Source organism: Sciurus vulgaris (genome assembly GCF_902686455.1).
Source record: "Sciurus vulgaris genome assembly, chromosome: 7".
In the NCBI taxonomy this organism is placed as follows: Eukaryota; Metazoa; Chordata; class Mammalia; order Rodentia; family Sciuridae; genus Sciurus; species Sciurus vulgaris.
The window spans coordinates 101,876,487-101,899,420 of NC_136467.1; the positions used below are offsets into that span (position 1 = coordinate 101,876,487).

A 22,934-nucleotide genomic window follows, 5' to 3' on the forward strand; every position below is an offset into this window, starting at 1 on the left:
ACATATATTGAGTTTTCCAGTTTTGCTCCTGCTATTAATTTATAGTTTCATTCCGTTGTGGTTGGAAAATGTACTGGTATGAGTTCATTCTTATTAAATTTAAGACTTGTTTTGAGGTCTATCATGTGACCCAATCTGGAGAATGTTTCATGTTTATTTGAGAACAGTATGTGTTCTGCTGCTGTTGAATAGACTATTCTTTAAGTATCTGTTATTTTCATTTGTCTATAGTATTGTTCAAATGCTAATTTATTTCCTTATTGATTATTTATTGGGATGTTCTAATCATTGAAAGTGGGATATTGAAATCTCACCATATTATGTTGCTATTTCTACCTTCAATTTAGTCAATATTTGCTTCATAAATTTGGATGCTATGATGTTTGGTATTTTTATGTTTATAATTATTGGATCATTTGGGTGAATTGACCATTTTATTATTATATCTCTTTTGGTGTTTTTGTTTTTTTGACTAAAATATACTTGTTTTTCTCATAAGTATAACTGCCCTGTTCTCTTGTTTACCATTTGTATGGGATATTTTTTCCATTTCCTCACTTTCTATGTGTGTGTGTATCCTTAAATCGAAAATGAATTTCTTGAAGACAGGAAATAGTTGAAAAAAATTTTTTTTGATCCATCAGCCCCTATCTCTGTATTTTGATTTGGAGTTTATCCCTTTACATTTAAAGTCCTAGACTAGAATTGAAAGTCATTTATGTGCCACTTTTTTACTATTGCATCATTCTGTATTTGTCTATACATTTTCCTATAGTAGCAAGTTTTATGTTGTCTTATGCTTTTCTGGTGTTCAATGTGAAGGACTGCCTTTGGTTTTCTTATAAGGCAGGTATAGTGATGATATACTCTTTCAGCTTTTATCTGGGAAAATATATTTTTCTCTTTCATGTTTGAAGAGCAGTTTTACTGGATAGAATATTTTTGATTGGTGGGCTTTTGTCTTTCTGTATTTTGAATATATCATTCCATACTCTTCTGTCCTTCAAAGTTTCTACTCAGAAATTTGGTGATAGTCTTATGGAAGTTCTCCTTTATCTGACCAATCACTATTGTCCTGCTGCTTTCTAAATTCCATAACTTTGACTTATGATAATTTAATTTTAGTGTTTCTTAGTTTTTACCTTCCTGGGTTGCCCTTAGCTGGAGTTCTTCTGGATATCCATTTTCTTTTCCAGATTTAGAAAATTTTCAGCTGTTATTCAGTCAACAAAACTTGCAGTTTCTTTCTCATTTTCTTTTCCGTCTGAGATTCCTATAATGCTATATTGATTTGCTTGATGGAATTCCATAAGCCATTTTTTTGCCTTTTCTTATTCTTTCTAATTTATATATCTTTGGTTGGATAACTTCAAATGACCTGGCCTTGAATTTATGGCTTCTTCCTTCTTTTGTTTTTTTTTCTGCTTCATTAAGTTGGTTATTGAAACCCTTTATTGAATTTTTCAATTCAGTTATATTTCTCAACTTCCACATTGTCTGCTTGGTTCCTCTTTGTATTTTCTTTCTCTTAGTTGATATTCTCATTTTGTTCATGTGTTATTTTTTTCAAATCATATAATATCTTTATGATGGTTATTTTGAGTTCTTTTTCAGGTTATTCATATGCTTCCATATTTTTAGGATTGGTATCTGGAGATTTACCTTTTTCTTTTGTGCCATGTTTCTCTCTCTCTCTCTCTCTTTCTGTGTATGTGTGTGCATGTGTACTTTAGCTTTGTTTTAGGATCCAAACATTTGCTAAAAATGATCATCTGACCATTTTTATAGATTGACTTTGTACAGGAGAGGATCCTTATCAATCAGCTGGTTAGGGATTCTGAAGGACCTCAAAAATCTTTTCTTTTTTAAATGGATGCAACTTTTTTCCTTTTGACTCTGTCTGTCTGTCTCCGTCTCTGTTTTTTGAAACTGGATCCAATCATATTGCCCAGGCTGGTCTCAAATTCCTGAACTCAAATGGTGCTCCGATCTCAACCTCTTTGTAATTGGTATTATGGGCATATGCCACTGCACCAGGCTTGTACATGCAACTTTTTGGTTAGAGAGACTTACTGTTTAATTTTTCAAAAACTGCCTCCCTTTAGTGTACATCTGTGACACTGCATGTTCTCTGGTTCTGTAGCCATAGCTATCCCACTCATCCTTGTTCTCAGCCTCCACTAATCATTCACATTTTGTTTGCTTCCATCAGTACCCTTAGACAAGATAGATATTAGTCCTTAAGGTAGCCCTTCAGAAAGTCAGAACACCAGATGCATCCCCTATCCCTTTCCCTTCCTTTTGTGGGAGAAGCCTCAATTGTGAACTCTTTGATGATTATACTGAATTGTGCTATCCACAGCAAGATATGCCCCTATTTTCTTGGTTCTTATTATTCCCCCAGGCATCTAAGCTATTCTAGGTCTGTCAGAGTTCCAAATAAGGCAAGATCAAAACCAGTTCCTCAGGCAGTCCTCAGAAAAGTAAAAGCATCAGAGGCACACTTCACTTTTCTTCAAGGGAGAAGTTGTGCATTCCTGGATCTATTCATATCTACTTAGAGGATGGTCTGACATGAGCAAAATGAAATTTTTTCTTACCTCAGTTGACTGTCCATGGCTTTGTGCTCACCCAGGTTTCTGCAGTATTCTAACTGGATTCTTCAATTCCTATAAAGGTAGTTTGGTTTGTATATCATTGTTAAAATGGTTCTTATATTGGGTAATATGAGGTGAAACTTGCTTATGTCATGATTCTGTTTCAAGTCAAGCAGACATGGGTTTGATAGAACAGACTGAGGAGGGAGAAAAAAAACCATAATTTTCTCTTGTACCCTTATTCCCTGAAAGTATCCCTTAGGTATCTTCAAGAGTTTTCAGCTCTCTGTGGTTGGAATTATTGGGTTTCCGGGCCCATATTCTGCTTCACATGTGTTGAACTTACCCATGTGTAGGTGCAAGTGATGAAAGTTCAGACTCTAGGAAACTGCTTGGTATGCTCACTGTTCCGCTTTCTGCTGTCCTGATGTTTGGATGATACAGGAAATTTATGTATTTTTTGAAAGAGCATATGATATTCCCTTGTGTAGTAGGAACAGAGAACAGAATATAGGTGTAGTTCTGGCTCCATTTAGCCATACAACCTTCAGCTTCTTTGAGTAAGCCTCATTTTTCCATTCTGTGAAGCAAGAAGGCTGGATTAGATGGGCAATTCTGTATCATCTGTATCAGAACTTTATCCACATTACTCTTTTTATGATTTGTTTTAGTATGTTGCTCATTGGTTATAATGTTTCAGTTTTTAAGCTAGATGTTGTATGGTAAAATGTCTGTTTTTCACAAGGATAAAACTCCCATTCTCTCATTGTAAATGAGAAACATTGAGAAAGGAGGAGGTGAAGAGGGAACACAGGAAGGATAGAGATAGACACTGCCTTCTTGAGTGAACCTTTGTTCTCCTTCATCCCCAGTAAACTTTGGGGCTTTTATCTCTTCCAGATTTTTTACCTTGAGGTAATTTAATTTGGACTTTAGATTTCTTTACCTCAAATAAAAAAATTCTTATGCTTCTTGTTGTTACTTTATTGGAGATTGCTCAATAATTTTATTATTTAATTCAAGCCTTATGATGCTTACTGAATGTGCATTGCTATATTGTCCTACTCTACTCAGTTCAATTTGCAGTTCAGTAAAAGTCCCAGGGGGTAAGGGTATACATAACAGGGACTATGGCCTGGATGATTGAAATTTTTATGAAGATGGCTAATATTTTAGCTCCCATGATTTCATGATGCATTTTTATAATGCCATGTGAATCTGATTCCTCTTTTCTGCCCCTCCAATTCATGAATTTCCACCCACTGAGTTGAGAGTAAGGATGAAACTTGGTAGATAGGCTAGAACTGGGTAAAGTATTTCATAAAAAGCTCACTAATTATTTAGAAGACCTCTTTGTATTCAATTTTTACATTATAAGAATGAAATTCTAATCTGAATTGAGGATAACTTGACTTTTCAGGGGTGTGTATTGTATTCCAAAACATGAATTTTCTCTGATAAAATATGAGCTATGATAGAGCAACAGTTTTAAATAAGGAAATAATGTTTGTATTATGCATGAAAATTGATGTTTGGATATTCATAGGAAAAGCGAAATAAAATATGCAAAGTAGAGCATACAGACCTTGCTGCTAGTGTTTATAATTTCATCAAGATGTGACTATATTAATATCTAGTCAATTACTACTAAGAAAGAAACAAGAAAGCTTTTTTTATTAAGAACATATAAGGTCATGTGAATGGCACAGTCTACCCTCTTTTCTCTCTGAAATATGTGTGATAACTATCACCTAATTGCATACTTTTATCCCTTTTAAGTGTAAGTAGAATTTCTACTGAGGTGGAAAAGCAGTACAACCACTTTAGGAAAATGTTTGGCTCTGTTTACTAGGGTGAAGCACACACATACCCCATGAAGCAGCAACTCGACTACTAAGTACTTATCTGTAGAAAAATAAGCTCATATGTCTTTCAAAAGATGTGTTCTAGAATGTGTGATCAGTTTTACATTTGTATCAGTCAAAAACTGAAAACAACTCAAAGACTGCCCACAGAAAAAATGGATGAATGCATCTTACTACATTTCATACTACATAGCAAGAAAAGAGAATAAACTACTGAGACATACTACAGCATGGATGGCTTCAGACATTGTGCTGAGTAAACCAGTCAGATCTCCTGGTTGTTTTCCTGTGAAACTGAGGCCTGTGGCTGCACCGTGTTCCAGCCATCTCTGGAGTCAGCCCAGGTCTGGGTTTGATTCCTTACTTTTGTCAACATCATTTTGCTGCAGTGGGAACTTGGGTGGAGTGACAGTCACCAGCCTTGGTGATGCTGACCACATTTTAGGAATGCTAAGAGTGGTATGCTACAGAAGCACAGGTACATGTCAACAGAGGTGCTTGGATGTCTGGTTAAAATAAACAACCCACAAGCCCTATTTCTTTAAAGCCCAAGCAATTGTTTTTGTGCTAGAATTATATATACTGAATATTCAACAAAAGTTCTGCCACTTCAAATTAAAAATGAAAGAGAAAAGGAGTAAAGAATGAGGTAAGGGAATTTGATAATACTGCCATCTGATATGTGTAAAGAAAAGACATTATCTTTTCTCCACAGCAGTCAAACAGAGGAAAGGATAACTTCAAAAATGGTCATCGTATAATCCTTTTAAAATGAAAAAGGTTGATATCCAAATTGATAAAACCCAAACAAGTTATTTTTACTATTGTGTTAGCCTTTAAAATTATATTCTACTTAACAATTTTTCTAAGCCAAGAATGAATTTCCATTTCCTACATTTTATCTTTTTGTCAAAAGAAAATATAATCTATTATTAGTGAGGTGATGTACAAATGATTTTTATTTTCTGGTTTGTGCACAAGTTGTACTAAAGGCCAGTGGAAGCCTATTGTTTCCACTGACTTAACACTGAAAGGAATGTTATAAAAATCTATGCTATACTCTATTGTTGCTGCTCATGCATTTGGAAGACACTTCATCAGATGATGGATAGTTTACTCCAAATCATCCTAGATTTCAAGGCACTGGTGTTATTTACTAGTAAAAGATGATGAGGTCATTCAATCAAAAGATGAGAAAAGAAATTGTACAAATCTTGGTCTGCCTTCTTTGATATTTATCTAATATTCGTAAGAGAACTGCTATTTGGATCATTTATTTTGCTTTTTGTTATTATATTTTATTGTATTGCCAGTAAGGTCCAGTTGGATGTATTTGATTGCTCTGTCTAGACTCCAGATACACAATTTTTGTGCTTTTGCACATGGCAGGATTTTAAATAGAATACATTTCTTATGAATCCAGCAAGGCTGAAGTACTTAGATATCACTAAGCTCTGAGATTTAACAGAAAAGCAAGTATTACTGGAACTCAGAGTTTTAAAATAAACAAGGAAATCTGCTCATCACCAAAGCATTCCTGTTGTTAATGGTCTCTGAACATGATAGAATAAAATAAGATTACAGCTTTAGTCTGCTAGGGATTAATTTGTGAATTTAAACCTGTGTTTCCCACCCCCACCTGTTTCTTGCTTTAAATGAACTTGGTTTATCTAAGATATTCTATGTTACAGGTTATCATTATCCTTTGTGAGGCTAGTAAAAATCTACATCACCAGTTTTTATTGTATTATAATACCTTTTCCTTCCTTAATGCTACAGAAGAGGGTGATAATCTCAAGGTTATCACCCTTTGCTCCATATTGCAAACTTAAGCATTGTGTTACCTGTGAAACCCTCCATTAAATATCCTTCTTACATTCTTATCTTAATTTTATCCACCTTCTGGTAAAAAAAAATACAACTGAAACTTCATTCTCAAATGTCTAAAATACTTTCATGTTTTCTCATGTTTGTATACTTAAGTAGATTTTATAATTCTCATATTCTGTAGTATTTTTCCCTTGATTTTTCTTTTCTTGTGGGAAGAGTTCATGAGTAACCAGTTTTTACTGCTTTTGCTTTATAGAATCTGTCTGTCCAACACGAATTCCAGTGGCAGCTCGCGATGAGAAGGGTTTTGATATTCTTTTAGGTTTAGGTGTAAAGAAAAAAGTTAAGAAAAGAATTCAGCTCTCACCAACAAAGATAAAAGGATATGAAATAACATCAAAAGTTGATTTATCAGAATTTACAAGGTAAACATTATATGTTGAGACAACGTAAAAATCATAAGCATATGTAATATATAGCACTATATAATGTGTATATAGTGCTTGAGAGTTCTTTAAACTGATGCATGTTCTTCTCTTTCCAGCAATGTTTTCCCAGAAGGTCTTCCTCCATCCTATGTGTTTGTTTCTACTCAGAGATTTAAAGTGAAGAAAGTATGGGATTTATGGAGAATATTAACCATTGATGGAAAGCCACAAATAGCAGTTACCTTAAATGGTGTGGACAAAACTTTATCATTTACAACAACCAGTGTGATTAATGGCTCACAAGTGGCCACTTTCACTGACCCTCAAGTTAAGGTAAAGAGCCTGGGTGTGATTATAGTGTTTATAATCATAGGGAAATTATGATTGTGTGTGTTGGGTGAGAACTGTGGTTTTAACATGGCTAAAGGATGTTGACTTCATATTTTAGAGTTGTGTTATTTATGAAATGCCACAGAAGAAGGAAATTTGTTTCTGAATCAGTATGCAGACAAAATGTGGGGAAAATAAGCATATTTTATATTCTTATTACTAGGTGTCAAGAATATTTAAAGATAATAACCATCCAGTGAAGAAGCTATCAATCCCATTTTGTAGACGAACCAATGTTTAGGGTTAAGTACTCTCTCAAAGTAAAACATTTATGGTTTAGGTATACACTCATGTGTGAGACAATGCAATAAGGTTCAGAGATGAAAACGATTAGAGTGTTTTAACCTAATCAGTGGATTAATCTACTAATATCAATTAACTAGTTAAAAGCTATAGGCAGTTAGGGTATGCTGGAAGAAGGAGGTCACTGGGGGCATGCCTTTAAGATTTATATTTCCTGGTGAGTGAAGCTTTCTCTCTCTCTGCTTCCTGGTTGTCTTGTTCTGAGCTGTTTCCCTTGGCCATACCTTTTTGCCATGATGATCTGCCTCACCGTGAACCCAGAGATATGGAGTTGGCCATTTGTGGACTGAGACCTATGAAAACATGAGCCCCCAAATAAACTCTCCCTCCTCCACATTGTTCTTGTCAGGTCTTTTGGTCACAGTGATGAAAAAGATGACTAAAACAGCTCATCAAAAATTGAATTTAGGGCTGGGGAGATAGCTCAGTTGGTAGAGTGCTTGCCTTGTAAGCACAAGGCCCTGGGTTCAATCCCCAGCACCCAAAAAAAAAAAAAAAAAAAAAAAAAAAATTGAATTTAGATGTGATCAAAGTCCATGTTGGTCTGTTTTATATTACAATGTCCTATGAGATGATGGTTATAGAATTTTTCTCAATCACGAGTACATTTTATTTCCCCCAAAGGAACATATATTTAATAAAATAAATGAAAAATATTTATTTTCCAATCATGTGTTCATAATACAGATATAATGATAAAAAATTATTTTGCTCTTTATTATAATTATGATAGCCTAAAGGTACATTATACAATTTAGAAAATGTGCTTGGTTACATATGAATATTTTACATTTGGCAATTTTTTCATTCAATAACCATATTAAATTTAAAATTTTGTGGTCTGCTCTGCTGTCTTTATTAAAACAACTAATAAGGCATGTTTCTCATCTTTAAGGAGATTTTTATAATGGAATATTCAAATAAATGCCATTATATAGAAGCATAAAGCACAAAATGTGGAAAAATCATGATAAATGACATGGCTTTTGGATTGGACCTTGAAAAATATATAGGATTTTAATGGGGAGAGATGTAAGAGAACATTAATTCAATGGTTTGGCATTGAGTAGTTAAATGTAGTTTTTATTGAGAGAATGGCATGTTTTGAGTATAAAATGCTTAAATGAAAAGACTAACAATTTGTGAGGATCCTGGGAAGTCATACAAATTGGTTTGGATTTTATTCAGTGAATGAGAATGGTTCCATTAAAAGATTTCTATTATAGATGTATCATGGTCAAAGCAATCCTCTTCTTTTTCCTTCCTTTAACAATGATTTCAACTTTATCCTGCAATTATGTCAAATACTGGGAATAAAGAAATAGATAAGATGGAACTTCTCCTCTGATGGGGTGGCCAGCACTCTGACAGAGCAGGTTCCTACTCAGAAGGTGTGAGCCTCCTGAGAAAATGAAAAGTCCGAGATAATCAGTTAAAGATTAGAGACTAAGCTAAAAGTTAGATTTAAAAAGCAGAGCATCTGATGGGTCTTCCAGTCCTGAGAGGAACTGGAACTGAACAACTGCAACAGGCCCCAATTCTTTATTTAAGGGAGAGGACATCAAAGGCAGGGATAAGATTTCAGGAAGGAGTTTTGTTTCAATGCCTGTTTCCTGGTGTGGCAGGGGTCTTGCAGTAAACAGGTTGATTGACCTTTGGCAAGCTACACCCATCTCAGGAAGACTATGCTTGAATTTGAGTGGTGAGCAGTTGCCAGCATGAAGTGGGTGGTCTCAAGTGGGTTTTGACTGGGAGTTCCCGGACAGCAACTTCCCTGCCTATCGCTCAAACATCACTCAGTTCACACATGGTTCATTGATGGCTCTCAGCATTCCTCTAATGAAACTTTACTGAGAGAGATTAATTATAGTGGAGATATGCAGGCTGGCTTGGATAGGGAAAGGTCAGAGCTCGAAATATGTTCGAAAACAAAGCAAGATAATCCACAAGCCTAAATTATGGCCGTAAGAATGGAAATTGAGAGGTGAATTTGAGTCATTTTTAAGAGACACAGTTGATATAATTGGACCTGGTGAATTATTACAACTCAGGGAAAGAAACTTATGTTTTAGAAAAGGAGAGTGTTATCATTCAAGGCAAATATTTGGGGGTGGGAGGAAGTTCGGGGGATAGTTCATTTTGTTGCATACTCCATTAAGCTGATTGTGAGATACCCTTGCAAGATTATTCTACTGAGTATTAGAATTCTAGGACCCATGTGTAAGAGAGAGATCAAGGCTATTGATGTAGATATTGGATGTATTACACAGAAATAATGTTTGACTTGTAGGAATGGATGAAGTAGTTAGAAGGCAGAATGAAAGATGTCAAGGACAGACCTGTGAGGGATAGCCTCTTTATAGGGCAGGTTGAGGAAGAAGAGCCCTCATTGATATAGAGAATGAACAACTGAAGAGAATGAAATGAAGATGGCCAAGATGCTTTGAATTATGGAAGTGGAGTGAGAATATGAAGAGAGATGGACTAGTTGTGGAATAAGGAATGAGAGGAGCCATTTGATTCAGAGATCAGGATCCCATTAGTGACTTTGAGGGAGTTGCTTCAGTAAATTGTTTGACACAACTACTTTAGTATATGTAGTAGGAACACGGGTAAGGATTAACAAAAGAGGTGGTGGATAGCATACGGGGTCCATGTTAGAGCAGGGTGAATTAGTATGTAATATAGAAAATCAGTGTGATCCAGATTTTCTTAACAATGGTTGTAAGTAGGACAAATGCAAAAGATCATTAAGGGTTTTATTTGTGAATCTTCCATATTTTCTTCTCACAGACATTATTCGATGAAGGCTGGCATCAGATTCGTCTCTTAGTAACAGAGCAAGATGTAACTCTGTTTATTGATGATCAACAAATTGATAATAAGCCCTTACATCCAGCTTTAGGGATCTTCATTAGTGGGCAAACCCAAATTGGAAAATACTCTGGGAAAGAAGAAACTGTTCAGGTAGACAAATAATGATTTATTTTTTGCAGTGGATAAAATCAAACTTTTGCTATACTTTTTAATAGTATTTACTATGTTAACCTATTTAACTTAATTGTGAATTCTCTTTACTCAATCAAAATGTGATCAGTTTATGAGTGAATTGTGTGATTTTTATGTGTGTATTAAAATGCAAAATTAGACTTTCATCTATTTTATAAGAATTCTTAGAAAATATTCCCTTGTGCAGAGGGTAGAATTCTAGGAAACATTAATTTCATATTTCCCAGGAGAAACAGTTCAAATAATGAATTTGGAAAGGGAAATATGGTTAGAACTGTAAGTGAGAACTATAAAAATTTCTTTGCAGCTGTGAAGATAAAATTAGATTAATGCGTGTCAGGGTTCTTCACAAACAAAACTGTTGCTTAAAAATAAAACAGTTGTGATATGTGCAGTTCATACTTTAAAAAGTTTTATTTTTATTTTTATGACAACTATTTAGAGTATATTTGTGTTTGAGTTGATGGTTTGTAGTTAAAAACTATTTCTAGAAAACTCTTTGATTTGAAAGGTATTTCCCTCCTGCTGTGTTTCTGTTAAGGAAGACTCTGTCACTTGCAATGTATAGTTACTCACAGGGTCACTATGTATTAATGCTTTAAGTCAAATTGTAGTAAATATTTACACAGTAACTGGTGCATTCCATCCCAGCAACTAAGTCTCTAAACTCAGAATGGCCTCTTGAACTTACCCGCATATGATCTGGAATGTTGTAGAGATTTAGGATAAAAACAGGAAACCCGGGAAAGGTTTTAAGTATACTAGGAAATGCTCTTTAGACTAGCTCTCAATATAGGGGTATTAAAAAAGCTTCACTGGGTTCCTGAAGGAAATCAGATTTGTTCTTGGAGCTTAGGGTGCTTCATATATTTATTATACACATTAGGTATTCAACTTCTGTGTTTCATTTTAAAAAGCTAAATGCTGTGACCTAAACTTACCAAATGACAAACATAGTGACAGTTTCTACATATCTGAGTTGCTCTTATAAAACAGCTTATGCCTCAGCTTTAATCATACTGGATTTATATTCCTAGTTTGATGTCCAAAAGTTGCGAATCTACTGTGACCCAGAACAGAACAACCGAGAGACAGCATGTGAGATTCCTGGATTTGTAAGTGAGATGGGTTATTTTTTTCTCCTAAAGTGTTGCTTTAGTACTTCTGAAACAGTTATGAAAAGCAAATAATGCCCAAGACTTAATTTTTATTATCAAAGGACATAAAGTTACATAGAGCAATATATAGTTTGAAGTTTGTAACTGAAAATAAAATTATAATGTGTCGCTGTGCAAGTATGAATGAAAGCACGTCACTCTCCCCACATCACTTTTTACTATGATTATTCCAGTGTTCAGATGAAGCAGAACTGCTCCAAAGACCTAGAATGCTTCCTATGTGTATCAGTATGTGAAATACATTTCTCTACTTAATTAAATGTAGGACAGAACACTCCAGTCTATATATCTGAGGAGTAGGAAATAATTTCCCTGTTCACTAGCACATTTTCTGAACTCATAACAAATGATTTTGTTTTTGTTGTTGCTGCCTCAGTAAGGTTTTCTTATGGTTCTAGAATTTAAGGAAATGCCCTATTTATTTAGTCATTTTTATTATTGGGTTAGAAAGGAAAATGATTATAAACTAAAATGTCATAGCATATGATTGTGTGTGTGTGTGTGTGTGTGTGTGCGTGTGCGTGCGTGTGCGTGTAATCTATTTCTTTTCCCCTGAGCAAAACTTTGTGAATTATTTTAATGGAAATAACATAGAATGCTAGTTAACTTTTTGACAATGTGGATTCTCAGTGAGATTTTTTTTCTTTGTTATTTCTCAGGGAGATTTGGACTGTCCATGGTTCTTTTAATTTGCATAACTGTGCTGTCATGACTTACTTCTCTAACAAACCGTGTAACAAGTCCACATGTTCAGAAAAGTTGAGAACATCAAGCAGCACATTTAAAGGATCTGTAATAAAATCAAATATGGAACCTTCTAAAGATGATTCATTCTGGGTTTTCTAGATTAGTAATTATTTAAACACTGTAGTTTTATTTTAGATACTTATAACTTGGATTATAAATCTCAAAGTATTTAAAGTCATGGCATTTGAAAGTCCATTGTGTGTACTGATCTAATTTGTCATTGTTTGGAAAGATTTTATTAACCTATTTAAAATTGTGCGCCATTCAGTAATAAGTTGAGAAGCTCTTCTAGAGTAAAATGAATAAAATTTTAATGCAAGCAGTTTGTGACCTGCTTATATTATCTGTTGATTCCTTTTTTCTGGGTTTTAAATAACTTCCAGTTAGTTCAGCACAGTTTCTGAATTTTACCTTGAGATATTTTTGTTCTTGCATGGTCATTATATCAAGAAGCTTCAGTGCTTTGATTTTTGCCTTCCATTCTTTACCTGTATTAATTTCTTTCCTTTCCCCTTTGTAAATGTAGAAGTAACGTGTATAGATAAATACATTTTAGGATAGGTTTAAGCAAATGTTTTATTTCTGGATTTGACGTTTCGTTTCTCTCTTATCAGGACAATGAACTATCTATAAATTAGATAATTTAGGAATATAATTAAAAACTTAGTTTAAAACACATGTGTTGTTTTTCTTTTTTCTTTCAGAATGGAGAGGTAGGCTTGGATACTGTTATTCTCCTTAAGGTAATGTTTATGTTGTGGGACCAGTTTGTTTCCTCTCTTCAGCTGTAAGTATATTAGACAAACAGAACCCATTTTTATATAAAAATTTTAATGTATTTATTATTCATAGTTTTCTGTGGTTTGGAATTTCTTAGCAGATTGAGCTAAATAAAATTGGAAAGTAATTATATCTTTACCATTTTATACAGACTTAGGTGCACATACATGTGTGTATATACATGTGTGTACATACATGTGTGTATATATAGATAGAGCTAGATCTATCTATATCTGTATTTGGCTATATTTCTTTCCATGTTTGCTGTTTAGTTCCACTTTTGTCTTTGCAGTGCCTTAATGGTCCCAGTGACGTAGGTTCGACTCCAGCTCCCTGTATCTGTCCTCCAGGAAATCCAGGACTACAAGGCCCCAAAGTGAGTAATACTCACTGTGCTATTTTTTGTTAAGTCATTATTGCTCAAAGGCGGAAATTCTTAATTACCCTTGACCCCATTGTGAAATGCCCTCCTGCCGCCTTACAACAGTTAAAAACCTGAATTTTAGTGTAGTTTCTGAAAAGAATATTTGAAACTGCCCTTTGAAACTAAAACTGATCCCACTGACACACATTAAAGTGAGGTTACATCATTGTTTGTTTTTTTCCCAAATACTGCTATTAGCACCCAAGAATGATATTTCCTTCTAACCTTGTTAAAACATAAATGGAAAAAGCAACTGTTATGATATGCTTTCAATTTTTCAATATCTAATTTGCTAAAATGGTTTACAAATGAAAAAATGAATTAAAAAGTTTGACTTTAGTATTATAAGTTTAATGCCTAATTCTAAAAATGGAGGCATATGTATTTATTTTATTTAATAATATAGTAATTATTCTTAGAGAATATGTATGTGGTCCAGTTGTATTTACTTATTTACATACATATGTATATATCTATATTTATATCCTCGGAACCATCCTGTGCATGATTGTAACTAGTTACTTTTCACCATGTTCCGATATATTCCTATGCTATTAAATATGAATGCTATTAAGTTTATGATTACTGTAGCATCACTTATGGGCTAAGATTCTAAGAAGTTGCTTGTCCATTATAGATAAATCTTGTGCATTTACTATTATTTAAAAATATGCCTTATATAATAAAAGTGATGTTGAACCTCAAAGAAGGTCTAATTCCATAGACAAAAAGAGTGTCATAATTATTGCCTCTTACTTGAAGTAACCATACTAATTTTCATTTAATATGAATTGTAAGGTTCATTTGGATTTAATTTTAAGATTGTTTTAATACAGTGACTAAAAAAGTTTTAGTTTTTGAACTACTGATTTAATTTATTTAAAAAATTATTGGTTCATATAAATTATGCAAAATGGTGGGTTTCATTGTGGCATTCATGCATATAACAGTTTGATCAGTTTCACTTCCCAACCTGTGCTCTAAAACTGTTTATTTCTTCCCATCTCTTTTGCATGTTTTTCCATCATTTTCATACCTCTGCTGAGCTCAAGAAGGAAATATAATTTAAGAAATAAAAGTATACATTCAATGACTCATCCCAAATAAGCATTTATTTGACTGCAACACATACCATGTAAATCATTTATTTTTTTATTATTTTTTTTTAAATTTCTTTTTGTAATTGTAGTACAGCATGCCTTTATTTTATTTGTTTATTTTTATATGGTGCTAAGGATCAAACCCTGTGCCTCACATGTGCTAGGCAAGTGCTCTGCCACTGAGCTACAGTCTCAGCCCTAAATCATTTATTTTTGTATACTATTTTTAGATTGCACTTAGGAAACTTAATCCAAGTGTTCATTAGTTAAAGTTACCACATTTTGTTTAGGATGCCCTGACATAAGACAGAAACACCTATAAGATGCTCCTTAGAAGAAGACACTTTGTAAGACAGATGGGTATGTCATACCAGAAGATTCTTTATTGACAATATTTATATAACTATTCATCTTGGAATATTATACATATAAATGATTTGATCCTCCATAAACAAAATGAGGAAATCATAGACCCATTATGTCTGACTTCTCAATAGGTTCAGAGCCCTACATGGTCTTTTTCTGCCTCTCAGGGAGGTTCATTCCACCTCCATGGACTCCAAGGGGCTGCCCACTTTTGGAGAGGCACCTGAAGACTCTGATGTTTTTGGAGTCTTCATTTCTGATCTAATAAGGTGCCCCTTAGTACCACTCAATTTTATTTACATGTTTTCACAGCAAACTTTTAGCATACCCATTGTCTTATCTGGTGAAGCCTTTAATTTTCAGTTTTTCCAAGTTTCATGTGTTTTTCATTTTCATTCTCTTTTCTTAGTCATGATCTACCCCCATTGCCACCTACTACTTTAAGTGGAAATTGCAGTTTCACCACTTCTTCAAGTTGGCATGCCTTCTTGATCTGCTTTCCATTTTCTTCAGGAAATCTGGCAGGAGCACAGGAACACACAAACGCACACTTACACTTCCATGCTTTTAGGGCTCTTTTCTCTGGAGGTGTCCTTACCCAGGTCAGGGACCCATATGTGAAAAACAGAAACCCCTAGCAACATTTTGAGTTGCATATCTTTTAGAGATTTTTTTTAGCTTTCAATATGAATAGGGTTGTTTTTAGATCAGTAGAACCCAAACTAAAACAGATAAGATAATTTTATTTTAGAGTTCACTGAGACTTATTGGCTATTTGTACTAGATGGTTTCTGGAAAATTTTGCCCATGTCCATCAAAGTCACCTGTGAGGAGCAGATCTAAGCTTTCTGTTAGCCGGAAATAGGGTTCTGGGAGCTGAGTTCATCATGAGACTGAAACGGGGAATTCCTGGGTGAATAGGAAAGTAAGCAGTTATTCTAAGATAAAAAAAAAAAAATTCATCTATTTAAAGCTCTTTGAATTTCTGAAAATAAACAACACTTGTTGCAACAGGCCCATGTGACCATGGCATTCCACAGTTATAGCATTATAACTCTTCATCAAGCATCAAAAATACACCTGTCTTTGGGCTGTTGGCCCATTAAAGAATAGCTTATTCTTTCTTATCCCTAATTTCAAATAAAGGGAATGAGTAAATTAATGGGATAATCAGTTTATTGGTAGGCTAATTCTTACATGCAAGCAATTCTTTTGTTTACAGTGAAGGTTAATAAAAAGGAAATTCTCCTTGGAATTCCAATGTTAGCCACATTGCTTAACAGTTATAATTTTTATTGAATGAATTATGGGGTCATTGAAAAAATAAGATCCATTCAGTCCCCCTAGTTAGTCCATGTGGACTGTCTCTGTTCTACATGAAAGCTGAGGCACACCTGGTAATGTAAGCAGCTTCCTTTCGAATGCCCTGTACATGTAAATGGTAGCTTCTTCCCCGATTTCATAACCATAGAAAAATTTGTGAAAATAACCTCCCCACATCGGATCTAACTTAAATTTAAAATTTGTTCAGGAGTGGAAAAAGAGCATTTTTCTTACTTTTCCAGGTTGGAATAATTTCTTAATGAGATCTTTACCCAGAAATATGGCTTTTGCTATCGCCATATTCCTGCTGATGCCCTTTGTTTTACCCTAATAATTCTATCAATTAGAGATTCATTTGGATTATTGAGGTACCAAAATCTTTTGGAAAATTTCAGGGGCCACTGGATATCAACATTTTTGTGCTATTTTTTACAGACTTGAGTGGATTCTTTATAGCCTGAAGAGTGGGGTTTTTTGGGTTCCAAGTGAGGGAAATCATTGTTTGTGAAGAATGGTAAAAATTAGTCTTAGGTCACATACTCCCATGAGGTAAGAGGGGTAGCCTGGAGGTTACAGATTTTTGAGAAGAAGGCTTATAAATGGTTTAGGGCTTAGGCGAAGATCCTAAATACATTTGTTTCAGATGCACAACTTAGAACATCAACTTAACTTTTGCAAGCACAACTGTTTCTCACATTAATGGTTCATATTTACACTCCATAAGAGGCCTTATCCAGAGATGTTTCAGCTTAGTCCGTGACATTTCCATTCCTGTCAACAACTTAAAAATCCTATGCCACGATTCAATTCAGCATAAATAAGTATTCCTTTTTAGCTGAGCACATATTTTTTAAAAATTCAAAATGTGCAAATATTTCAAGTAAACTAGAAGAAAAAGGATTGGGAATTTAGTCACAGTTGTATAACAGTAAGTCATATGTCTAATTTAATGCATTTGGGATTTTTTTCATGTTAGATTTTTAAGTGGTTCCTAAGTCTGGTTCTGATCAACTTATGCATTTGATGATGTGAGCGGCAATAGTAGTGTTTAGGAGTATAGACTCTGGAGCTGAATTGGTTGGGTTTAAATCTCATCTCCACCACTGCTATGTGAACTTGGCAAATTACCTAACCTCCCTGGGCTTCAGTTTCCCTAGATGGAAAACTGAAATAATCAAAGTACCTTTTCCATAGTATTATTATGAGGGTTAGGTAATCTAATGTATGTAAATCTTTAAAGCACTGCTCAGTATATAATAAGCAATCAACAAAGGTTAGGTGTTTGCTTTTATTGTAATAAAATAGAATTTAATTTAATTGGTCTTCTTGTTAATCAGTTAAAGTAATTTTGACTTTACTTTATTCTTTAAATTTTATGGGAACAACCCTAAACCTACCTGAACTTTTACAAATAATTCAGTGAGGGCAACAGTCAAAATAACCCATAAAACCTACCAACAATAATAGAATCTCCTGAAGAGATTAATTTCCCTCATGGTGCTGTTAATCAGTGTTATGATCTTTAAGAAGTCATACTGGATCTGTCTTGTGGGTGATATTTTCTCCTTGAGAACTTAGTCTTCATCAATTTAAATCATTATTAATATGTATGTTTTATACTTTTATGCAGCATAAAAGCACATGAGTGAATTTTCTTCTTGTGCCAAAGTTTATTTCAGCTCATCATAATAAAGATTAAACTCTCTCAGAACCTTTTGATGTTCTAGGTTTTGTTGGTAATTAATATTCTGCAAAGTAAATGGTAAATAAATCAGTCAAAAAGTATTTATTGAACTTGATACCTATCACTGTACCTAAAAAAAAAAAAAAAGAAATTATAGACCTTGTTTTCATGGAGCCTCAAGCCAAATGGTAAGTGAAGATGAACCAAGAGAAAACTTTGAGAAAAAGTGATGTGATATAGGAGTTGCCATATTGTTTCAGTAGAAAAAGAGAAAACGACACCAGGAGAAAATAGAGTGACAAGGATGTTTCAATGACAGAGAAGCTTGTCTTATTGATGCTTAAGTGGAAAAGGAGAAAACCCTTTTTCCCAACAGAAAGTAAAGATGGAATTTGTTGAAAGGCAGGAAGTCCATTCTGAATAGGGGTCGGGAGGCTGGAGGCTAGTGTGAACCTTTTCAAAATAAGAGAGGAATTCTAAGTCTCTAGAGACCCAGAAAGTTGCTCCCGAACACACAGCCAGAACTGAAAGTCCTTGAATTAGAATTACAAATTTTCTTTCCTTCTGGATTTACAACTCCTCTCTCTCTGTTTGAAAAATGACATTTCCCTTCTCAGCCTTTCCTCTTGCTAAGCCTTTGGAGGGGCCACTGGTAAGTGAATAGCCCATCCCTTCTTTATTGGTTCCTGAACAGAGTTCACATAGTTCTTTCCATCTTTCCTGTTATGTTTCAGGAACACATCTCCCTAGCCAGGAGTCCAAAGTAGTTTTCAGATCAGCAAATTTGGCTCTATAAAAGTAATCTTAATCACCAGAGTCCTGTATGAATGATTTCTTGATTAAAAACAAGGAGGAGTTAATGAATGGAATCAGTTGCCTCTGCAGAAGTTTACTGACACTGATGGTGGAGACTTCATACTTTCTAGCAGAATGTCACATGTGTTCTTCGTGGACTCAGGGATGAACAAATATTACTTTTGAAGTATTACATTAGAAAGCACCTTCACCTCACAAGAAAGTGTTTCTTTGGTGCTTTATTTCATGGGTGGTGACCATCTGGATGATCAGTACTGACATAGGGCAACATGCTGGAGTTAATATAGAATGTGCTGGGCTCACTGCCATTTGGAAAGGCACAGTGTTCTTGCAAGATCTCAGGTTTGTGAGGGCAAAGACATTTCTTAATTTCTTTGGTATTACATGCACTGAAGGACTATGGAGGTTGGGACAGAGTGGTCTGGCCCCAGCCCTGTTCTCATGAACATATTAAAAGTTTGGAATTTTGATATTATTTTCAAATTTGATATAGGCAGAGTACCACATTAACATCATTGAAAGAAGTAACTGCCATGAAGCTTTAAACTAGATTCCCATGTGTGAGAGCACATGTCTTTGGACATTTTTTTAAAATTAGGTACTGGGGATCGAACCCAGGGCTACTTTACCATCATGCTATGTTCCTAACCTTTTTTTATTTTGAGACAGGGAGTCACTAAGTTGCTCACACTAGCCTTGATCTTGTAATCCTTCTGCCTCATGAATATTAGAAATTATATGCATGCACCAGCAGTGGACTGTTCTTTCAATAAGTAATTATTTTATGAATTGAATTACTACATTATAGGATATTGATATCTGGGGTGCAACATTCAGAATAGAATTAAATCTATAGGCTCATGAATCAGATATTGCTATCATGAAAAACATTTGCTCTGGCACTTTGCAGTCTGTTCAAAATTCCAAAAATGTAACCTCCCATGAAGGCTGACATTTTGCACCAGCAAAAAAAACTTCACTTGCTATACCCAGTGTACTCACAGAAATAAATTGTTTAGTTTTATATGATTAAAACATTATTTTTTTAAAAAGGCATTTTAAATGTAGCATAATTTTTCTAAGCCTATTTTGGAGTGACTCCTTTAAAAAAAATTCTACAAAATGCCTCAAATAATAGAACTGACTTCAAACCATCATAGACCTTGAGTGCAATAATGTGGTTGGTTGCTTGTCATTGAAAAACTTTTTTTTTTTTCCTGTTTAGGGTGACCCTGGACTGCCTGGGAACCCTGGCTACCCTGGACAACCTGGTCAAGATGGTAAGCCTGTGAGTACTGAAAGCTTAGTCATCTCCAGTACTGGGAATATAGTGTCAAAGTAAAAATTGCACTGGGCACAGCTAAACAAACACAGACAATTTTATTCAAGACTACTACCATAGGGGAGAGAGATCAAGCTCAATGCTGAACAAAGGGAAGGAGAGGTTTTAAATGCAGGACATGCTAGTATATAAGTACTGGAGGACTTAGAAGGAAGGTAGGTCCATGGGATGGAGCACATTGAGTTATTCCTCAGTTTTTCAAATGTTTTCTTCCACGATTAGCCCATCTATATTTGCTTGCTGTTTTTCACCCATTAAAGTTAGTCCCCTATTTTGGAAGTCCAGGATGATGTTTTCCCTGATGATTTTTTTTCAAAGGGATGGCAAGGAGGTCCTCAAGAAACCATTCCTGGGTTGTAAAACTAGTAAGAAACTATTTAAAAGATTTGTATCTCAAAGAGAGAAAGAACTTACACATTTTCTAAGGTAAATGCTCTAAGAAAAGCTAAATCAGGTAGAATAAGGAAGATACTGACCTAAATTTAGTCAAGATAAGGAAACATGAAGGTCAGCTTGGCCAACAGAAGCAGCATTCTTGACATAGGACTTGCCTGGGGATCAGATGTGATGAGGTTCTCCAGCTTGCTTTGTTTGTGGCTACAGGTGGCATGTGAGTGCAGGGATTGTGCTCATTTTACTGTTCTAGACACTTTTGGTGATCTTACTTCATAATCATATATATCTTTACTACAATAAAAAAAAATTGACCAGTGAATTTCAGTATCATGATAAATCCTTTTGTCTTTTCCCTTCATGTAATATAGAAGTTTTCAACTTAAACGTCTTTTCAAAGGTGATGTTATTTTTCTAAGAATATGTGCCCTGGAGCACACTTATAATCTGACTAAATAAATAATATCCTCTAAGGTTTGAGAGAACTTTGGGGACATTGAAAGGAATGCAAATCAACTTTAACGCATTTTAGGCAAATATTTATAGGTAAGTCATCTGTCAGCATGTTTGAAGAAGACATCAAGAATTAGCTTTGGAATATTAAAAAATAGTTGTCACCAAGAAATGTTTCCTCTTAGAGACTTTACCATGAAGGTGTGGGAAGGTTTGTACTGTGAGTCAATAATGTTCAAGAAGTCGGGCTCCGTGGCACATAACTGTAATCCTAGTGACTTGGGAGGCTAAGGCAGTAGGATCACAAGTTCAAAGCCAGCTTCAGCAACTTAGTGAGGCCATAAGCAACTTACTGAGACTCTGTCCCAAAAATAAAAAGACCTGGGGATATGGCTCAGTGGTTAAGTACCCCTGAGTTCAAAACCTGGTACCAAAATGATGATTATAGTGGTGGTGGTGGTGGTGGTGATGGTGATGGTGATGGTGATAGTGATGATGATGGTGATGATGATGATGATGATGTTGATGTTGCTGTTCAATGAAAGAACCAGAGACCTTATGTTGAATCATCAAGACTTCAACCATGAGGGGAGTTACTTAATTCCCTGAAAAAAGTTTCCTAATGGATTTAATATAAAAACAAAACAAGACAAATAAGAACAACAACATAAAAGAAACTAGTCAACCTTTGAAAATGTGTTAATATTCTGAGACCTTTGACTCTAGTGTTGCATGAGAAGGGCTTAGATAGAAGGTAAACCCCTCTAGAGAGGAAATAGGTAATGAAGGAATGGCCACTGGGAACTGCAGAAAGCCTGGAGCTTTTGTGTGATTGGAACTGTACTGCTCAGCTGACCATGGGGGGTTTATTCTGAGTGTGATGGCACCTAGGGATTTTGAGAAAGGAAGTGAAGATTACAGTTTCAAAGGATAAATATGAAATTATCTGGAGAGTAGGTTACATGGGGGCAATTGTGAAAGGAGGAAGACTCTGTAGGAGGTTATTTCATGATTCTAAGTGAGAGGTAAGAAGCTTGGACTAGGGTGATATGGCAGAACACAGAAATAGTCAGATTCTGAATTACCTTCTAACTGAAAGCTGACCACCGTGCCAATAAATTTATATGTGGGGTATAAAAGAGAGATGTTAAAGAAATCACAAAGGATTTTAGTTTGAGTAACTGGGTGAATTGTGGTGTCATATACTGTACTAGGAAAAGCTGTGAGAGATGTAAATTTTGTGGGGGAGAATCAAGAATGCAGTTTTGAACATTTGGGAACTCCAGTTGTGAATCACCATATAACTGTATTCAAGGCCATGGGAGTGAATGAGATCATTTAGGGGATGAGTTCAGATAGAGAAGAGAAGGAGACTGTGGACTGAGGGATAAGAGGCAGAAGGTCAGCCAAAGAAGTCAGGAAGTACTGATCAGTGAGGTAGGCAGAAAACCAGGAGAGTGTGGCATCCAAGGAGTGGGACAGTTGTGTCACTATGGTCAAGAGGTGATAAAAAGTTGAGGCTTTTGATTAGACTGTTGAATCTGCTATATGGGTGTTACTAAAGACCTTGATGTATACAAAACTGAATTGGAAGAGGTTCCTGGGATGAGTGGGGAAAAAAGTGGTAACTGAGTGTAGATGTTTTCCCTAAGGATATAAAGAGGAGCAGAGAAATGGAGCAGTAGAATGGGGATGATGTAGAATGAGAGTAGTTTTTTTTTTAATGTTGGGGGGTGTTGTAGCAGTTTTATGATGATGAAAATGAGGTAAAAGGAAAAAAATGGGAGATTTGGGAGGCAGTAGACGGAGGAAAAGGGGTAGATGGGAGGGCATTAGCTCCAGTTAGAAAACAAAAGTTTGACCTTGATAAGAGTATGGACAGTCAACTTTTATGTAGCCTATAAGT

General features: G+C 35.0%; 1 protein-coding gene across 1 annotated transcript in view; it reads left to right on the top strand.

Moving 5' to 3' along the window:
• Nucleotides 1-22,934, top strand: part of COL21A1 (collagen type XXI alpha 1 chain) — a 169,400-nt gene that overhangs the window by 66,232 nt on the left and 80,234 nt on the right. Inside the window, exons 6-12 of the mRNA XM_079148069.1 lie at nt 6,549-6,717; nt 6,837-7,053; nt 10,207-10,380; nt 11,460-11,537; nt 13,052-13,060; nt 13,420-13,503; nt 20,066-20,128. Coding sequence (XP_079004195.1) covers nt 6,549-6,717; nt 6,837-7,053; nt 10,207-10,380; nt 11,460-11,537; nt 13,052-13,060; nt 13,420-13,503; nt 20,066-20,128 — 794 coding nt within the window. The remainder of the gene's footprint in view (nt 1-6,548; nt 6,718-6,836; nt 7,054-10,206; nt 10,381-11,459; nt 11,538-13,051; nt 13,061-13,419; nt 13,504-20,065; nt 20,129-22,934) is intronic.